At 38.5% G+C, this 6,647-nt stretch overlaps 2 protein-coding genes across 2 annotated transcripts in view; both read right to left on the bottom strand.

Annotated features, from left to right (window-relative positions):
* Nucleotides 1–1,078, bottom strand: part of LOC112088059 (uncharacterized protein At3g43530-like) — a 2,969-nt gene extending 1,891 nt beyond the window's left edge. Inside the window, exons 1-2 of the mRNA XM_024158213.1 lie at nt 971–1,078; nt 125–613 (exon numbers count right to left, since the gene is read on the bottom strand). Of these exons, the coding sequence (XP_024013981.1) occupies nt 125–613; nt 971–1,078 (597 nt within the window). The remainder of the gene's footprint in view (nt 1–124; nt 614–970) is intronic.
* A 1,651-nt stretch (nt 1,079–2,729) lies between these two features.
* Nucleotides 2,730–3,627, bottom strand: LOC112088167 (uncharacterized protein At4g02000-like). The gene has a single exon (XM_024158435.1). The coding sequence runs from the start codon at nt 3,468–3,470 to the stop codon at nt 2,787–2,789; it is 684 nt and encodes a 227-aa protein (XP_024014203.1). The 5' UTR covers nt 3,471–3,627; the 3' UTR covers nt 2,730–2,786.
* Between the last annotated feature and the right edge of the window lie 3,020 nt (nt 3,628–6,647).

The following is a 6,647-nucleotide window of genomic DNA, read 5'->3' on the forward strand; positions in this document are numbered from 1 at the left end:
AACGACCCCAGGGCTACGTTTCACACAGATCCAGATCATCCACCACTCGGAGAATGAATGGGTCTATGGATCCACCATATTTCTTGGACTTTCCTTTGATGACAGTTGCTAAGAAGAAAAGTACAACCATCTTCAACCGATCAGTACAACCTTCAATGAAATCCATTGATTCCAGCTTCTCACGCACCTCTTTGACCTCAATATTGGTCTTTCCAAACTGCTCCTCCACAAAATACATACTCCCTAACTGCTCATAGTCGGCTGGATAATGGTGGCAGAATAATCCTGAAAGAAGGCCGTGTTCTCTGATTGAATACCGAACAGGCACACCATTCACAACAAACCAACACTGCCGCTGCTTGTCTGTCACTGCTGTTCGGAGAAGCAACATCCACATTCCCTTTAACATTCTATTCTTCTGGATAAACACGTGGACAATATGCTTGAATTGTGGGTGGTTCTCAAACCAGTTTCTCTCTGAGATATCAAGCCTCTTGAAGACTTCCATGAAATTAAAGGTTTCACACCTTGATTGAAGCTTCGGGTATAACCGATACTCGCTTTGCTTGAAGAATAAACCTCGAGGTTCCATCGGTATTGAGACGTCCTCTTGCTGCAATCAAAACGCATAGGATAAGTGAATATAAGTGTATTGGTACAACTAGTATTCTTGGTACAACCAAAACCAAAAAATAAGTTGTACGCGATAATTCCAGTTGTACTAAACTACATTTCGTTCAACCACAAGCAAAAATCAGTTGTACGCGATAATTCCAGTTGTACTAAACTACATTTCGTTCAACCACAAGCAAATATCAGTTGTACGCGATAATTCCAGTTGTACTAAACTACATTTCGTTCAACCACAAGCACAAATCAGTTGTACGCGATAATTCCAGTTGTACTAACCGGTAGACCACAAGCAAAACTCAATTGTACACGATAATTCTAGTTGTACTAAACTACATACCGGTTGTAATGGATCAACATTTGAGTTTGAACCCAATCCTTCTTCTGATGCAGTAGCATACTCAGCCTCAGATCTCTCTGGTTGAGAAGGTGAACCCCTAGTCGACATCCTCCAAAAATTCTGAAACAAAAAATCAGAAATCAGTTGGGGTTTAGGGTTGAGGGAAGAAAATCATAAATTCAGGTTTTAATTACTCTTAAGCCTAGAAGATACCTGTTCGGCGATGACGGAAGTGTGAAACGGCGGTGGTGGCAAGCCTAAAACGGCGACGGCGACGACCCTAAATCTGAAGGGTGAAGAGTGGAGAGTGAGTGCGAGTGAGTGGCGGTGAGCGAAGAGTGTGGGGATTTAATCGAAGAGGAAGAAGATGATGGAAGAAGACGAAAATGATGGAAGAAGATGATGAATCGAAGAGTCCGAAAATGATGGAGTATGGAGATAATGGGGAATCGATCGAAGAGGGGAGACGAAGGAGGCGGGAATAGATCCGATTTTGGAGGGGGTGGGGTTTAGGTTTAGGTTTGCTTTCTGGTTTAATTAAATTGGTTGGTTTAAAGGTTGGTTTAAAATAATTAAATTGGTTTAGTTTAATCATTTTGGTTAATTAAATTGGATCTGGTTTGAGTCCGGTTGGATATGTAATTTGGTTATTCATTAATGGTTTTTTGGTCTTTTTATACCCTTTTGTATTAAAAAGAAAATCAAAAACAAAATATAGAGATAGAAAGAGTATATGAGAATTTCTTATAAGGGAGAGGAGTATGTGAGGTTAAGCTCCTAAAAAAGAAGGAGAAAATAAGAGGAGTAGTAGAATAAAAGAGGAGTGTGTAGAACTTTTTAATGTGAAAAAGAGTATATGAGGTTAAAGTTCTAGTTTGATATGGATCGTCGTGTGTTTAAGAAGAATTTTTCCAGTACCAGTATTATATCCACAGTATTAATTAGTAACTCCCTAGACTTGATAAAAATGGTTTCAAAACCATATGAATGGTCAGCTTTTGCAACAGATCTTAGCTAGATTGAGGACCTATTTAATTCTCTCCAAGACGTCAAAGTGGTGTTTTAACCGAGAATCAGTAATGAACTAGTGAAATTCCTGGCTAGGAACACACGTACCAGAACCTGTATCTTCTCTTATGTGGGCATGTCAGTGCTATACAGATTAGATATCGACAATTTGCCTTTTACAAATTCGTTCTAATAAACGCATTTTGTACTAAAAAAAGTTGAGGCACTTAATATAACGAGTTGTATGAAGATGAACGGAGTCGTATTACCTAGTGGTAAGATTATTTCCAACTCCACTCTAAATGTACGAAATCCAACACCAAAATAACACTCTATCAACCTCCATCTATAACATTGTTATTGCAGTTCTAAACAGATGCGATCATTGTTCATAGCAAATCCGTGAGACAAATGGGTGGCTTAGTGTATGGGTCCATGAGTTGTTTATTCATATGATAAACTTGACTGGTTAACTGGTAAATTCATGTTGCTGCATAAAACTATCGATGATGTAACGAAAACATTCATAGAGCTTCATAACTTGGTTTGAATACATAATTCTGTATTTTCTTCATTTTGAAGATCCAAACATTTTAATGCAATGTGCTGCTAAGAATTTTAGGTTTTTCTGATCCACAAAGAACAGTCCATAATCGGGAAATAATGCCAAAAGATACTGTATAATCACCAATTACCAAAAGGTTACTACTTTTTTTTCTTCTCAAATTCATTACAGATTAAAATATTCTACTTTCTCCTTCGAGATACATACATAATCAAACACACATGTGAACCATCTTTAGTTCGACTAACTCAAATCCTTGTCTTCTTCTTCCTTTGCCAAAACATGTTTGCGTAACTCCCTCTCTGGGCAAGATTCTTTATCATGACGAAGACTAAAACAAGATTCACAGTAACCAAAAAGCTTCTCGTACTGCATCTCCACCACCAACTGCTCACCACCCGTTTCAAACCAAACCGGCATTTCAAAACACAACGGTTTAGTACTATCAATAGTCACTTTCACCATCGCATTATCTTCGTCCACTTCTTGAACAGTGCCCAGCTCATCCCCAATTCCCCGGAAAGTCTCATCTGTCGAGAAACGCAGAGGAACACCGGAGATTCTCACCCAAAATGTGATCGCCGATGGGTAGTTTTTGTGTATAATCGGTTCCCACCTAACGATCGAAACCATCCATTGATTGAAATTGAAAGGCTCATTTTTCATCACCTCCAAGATATCTTCCTCTCTCTCGAAATCGAATTTGAATGTTCCTAGACCCAAGTCCATACCAACCACTCGATTCTCTAGCTTCCAGAGTTTGGGCATCATTTGAACCAGAGACTCTACATTCTGAAACTCAGGATTCATAATTCTGCCGATGAGCGTCGTCCTCTTTAACCTTCTGATTAAATCCGAGGTGCCGACCTCGGGAAGTCGGATTATATCCGAGTTGTCGACCTCGGGATGTTGGATTATCGTTGCCATGAGCTTTGAGCTAATACGAAATCGATGCACGGAAAGAAGAGATACGGAGTCACGGAGATGGAAGATTCAGAGAAAGAAAAAGTTGAAGAGAAGTAAGAGAGATGAGATGGGCGGCGGAATTGTTAATGGGCATGTGTCCTTCTAGGGTTTTGTTTATGACGTGTATTGTTTTTAAAATATTTCGTGGAAAGTTTTTAAGAACTACGATTTTAGGAATTTTGGAATTCGATTTGGGGATATTTAAGATTTTGTAATTGGATTAGAACAAGTCCAATGGGGGTTTGTGGGAAGGTTTGTGGGAAGAATTCGGCTCGAGATCATAGGCAAAATGGTTTTAAAAAAAAAGAAATAAAACCCATTATTGATGGATTGGTTCATCCGGTTGAATCTGACGACCTGTTTCTTAACCACGTATCGCATGGAGATTGGAGGAGAAAGCAGGCTAATTTTTGGGAAAGGAAAAAAATATCGGGCAAAAATTCTTTTCGTGTTTTCTCGATTTTTTTGTTTGTTCTCTTCGTCTTCACCTGCGATTCGCGACGACTCCGTTGAATTCGTTCAGTCTGGCGAAAATTTCCGGTGGATTGGTCATTCGATGATCTCGCTTCCGTCTACATCGTCAAGGTAAGCATCTGATCTTGACTTTTCGCATATTTTCATATGATTTCGTTTATTTAGGGTTTGCGATTTTTTTGGGGAAAAAGTTTTTTGCTAAATCGGGGATTTCTTTTGGGGATTTATGGTTGATTACGAGTCTTTGTCTCCTATTTGAAACCCGATATCGATTTTGCAAATGGTATTTGAATGATTTGAAATTTTTTTCAAAATTCGAAATTAGGGTTTATGTGATTTGGGGAAAAATTTTGGGGCTTTTTATTGGGTTTGCAATTGGGGTTTCAAACAATGAAATACAACCGTATAGACCTATTTCGAATTCGATTGCATGGTTGATGATATATGTGTTGAATTTTTATGCGATGAAATTAGGGTTTTCTCAATTTGGGGTAAAAATTTGAGGCTTTTCTTTGGGGGTTCAAATTGGTGTTTCCAACTATCATTTGCATCATTCGTCTATATGTTTATAGGCATTATCGAATATGATTTTGTGCTTAAGATTTTGTGTGAGTTTAAATGCCTTTATCGAATATGATTAAGTAGTTTATCGGTTCATATGATTGGATCTTCTTGTGTTTGTTGTTTGATATATGTAATATGATATGATGATCTGGCATTTGCCATTTTCAAAGTTAACTCTGACATTATTGATGATGAAATGAAATGTTGTAGTTGTTTAGATGATCGGTAGTGTATAGTAGTATATAATATGGATGGTTGTGGTAATGTAGTAACTTGATAATATTGAAAATAAACTGAAATGTTGTATCTGTTTGTCTTTGTATTTGTATTGGTTGATCAAAATGTATTTGTGATGTATAATTTGTCTTTGTATTGTACTGATCCCATTCTGTTTTGGGCAGATAATTCCAAGCTACAACAGCGATTCATCTGAGGAAGGTTCGGAAGTCCCGTACTGGGCGTACGCGGATGCCACTTATGGCATACCCGAGAAGTGCTTCTGTGGGCAGGTTGTGAAGCTCCAAGAAAACGCAGCCGGTCGCAAGTATTATTCTTGTCCAGAATGGATTAACGAGATAGGTATTCTGTCTTTTTGTTCAATCTTAATTTTCAGTATTTATGTTATTCTTGCTAACATTTTGTAATGTTTTTAGGGTACTTTTGACCACATTCACCAATGGTGGGATCATGCGGTAATTGAACAGTTTTCTATCCTTGCGACAAGGATAGAAAAGCAGCAGGACCTGATCCTCAGCGTTGATCGGGTCACCCAGCAACTCTGTTGATCCAGCCGTAGGAGAAATCCGGGAAGAGATTGCAAGGCTTCAGGGTGAAGTCAGGGTTTTGGAGGAGCAACTTCGTACTCAAGGTGACAGGTTGTCTATGTTTTTTTTTGTTTGTGTTATTGCAGCTTTTGGTTATATCTTTAGGGTTTCGAAATGGCTAGCATTGTTTTTTAAGTAATGTAACATTAAGTAGTTACCTTCAGCTCAAGTTATTTAGGGCTTATAATGGTCTGTTTTAATGTTTTTTGTGAGGAAATTTGGACTCCACGGGAACTGAAAACTGAAATGATAGTTGAGGGCATATGGCTCACCCAGTAAAGGTCAGTTCTTTTGTAACTTGAATGTTTGGTAACTGGTTCTTTGTTTGTGTTTAATGCGTTAGGTAACTGGCTAGGTTTTTTTAGTTAGCTTTATGACTGTTATTGTTTATCAATGCTTGATATGACATGATAGGTTTAGGTAGTGTTTTAAATGGTTGTTAAAACTTGTTCGCAAATGTTTACAACTTGATCGTTAACTTGAAAACTCAATTTAAAAGACTCCCAACTACTATTTTATTTAACATAAAAGACACTTAGCCATAAAGACACAGAAAATACTGTCAATCATAATTTAAAAAAACACATAACTCTCTTTCACTCTCTTTCACTCTTAAACACTTTCAAACTGTCTTCTCTATGTTCACTCTCTTCTCGGGTTCCATTCTCTTTAACTCTCGTCTCTCTGTTCACTCTCTTCTCGGGTTCCATTCTCTTTAACTCTCATCTCTCTGTTCACTCTCTTCTCTCTTTTCCACTCTCATTTCTCTTTAAGTCACAGTCCTCTTTCACTCTTTTCAGTAGTCTTTTAACTCCTTCCACTCATTCCAGTCTTTATGGCTTCTTAGAACTCTTTTACACAGTCGGAAGGGTTTGTAAACCTTCTAACCAGTCAGTTAAACCCTGACTGTTATTCGCCGTGCATAGAAATAGGATCATTAGAGATTCCTTTGTTTAGTACACAAGGATCTGATGATCCTACTGATGGTGCACTGAAGAGGAAATTCTGGTCGTCGAAGGAAGACTTGGTCCTCATCAGTGCGTGGCTCAACACCAGCAAGGACCCGATTGTCGGCAATGAACAGCGAGCTGGGGCTTTCTGGAAGCGTATTCAGGCGTATTACAACAACAGCGAGGATATAGTTGGACTGCCAAGGAGATAGTGGTCTCAATGTAAACAAAGATGGGGAAGGATCAATGACCAGGTCTGTAAATTTGTGAGATCATACGCGGCTGCGCAGAAGAAGAAAAGAAGCGGTCATAATGAAAACGACGTT

This window comes from Eutrema salsugineum, unplaced genomic scaffold (genome assembly GCF_000478725.1).
Source record: "Eutrema salsugineum unplaced genomic scaffold, Eutsalg1_0 scaffold_15, whole genome shotgun sequence".
Classification (NCBI taxonomy): Eukaryota; Viridiplantae; Streptophyta; class Magnoliopsida; order Brassicales; family Brassicaceae; genus Eutrema; species Eutrema salsugineum.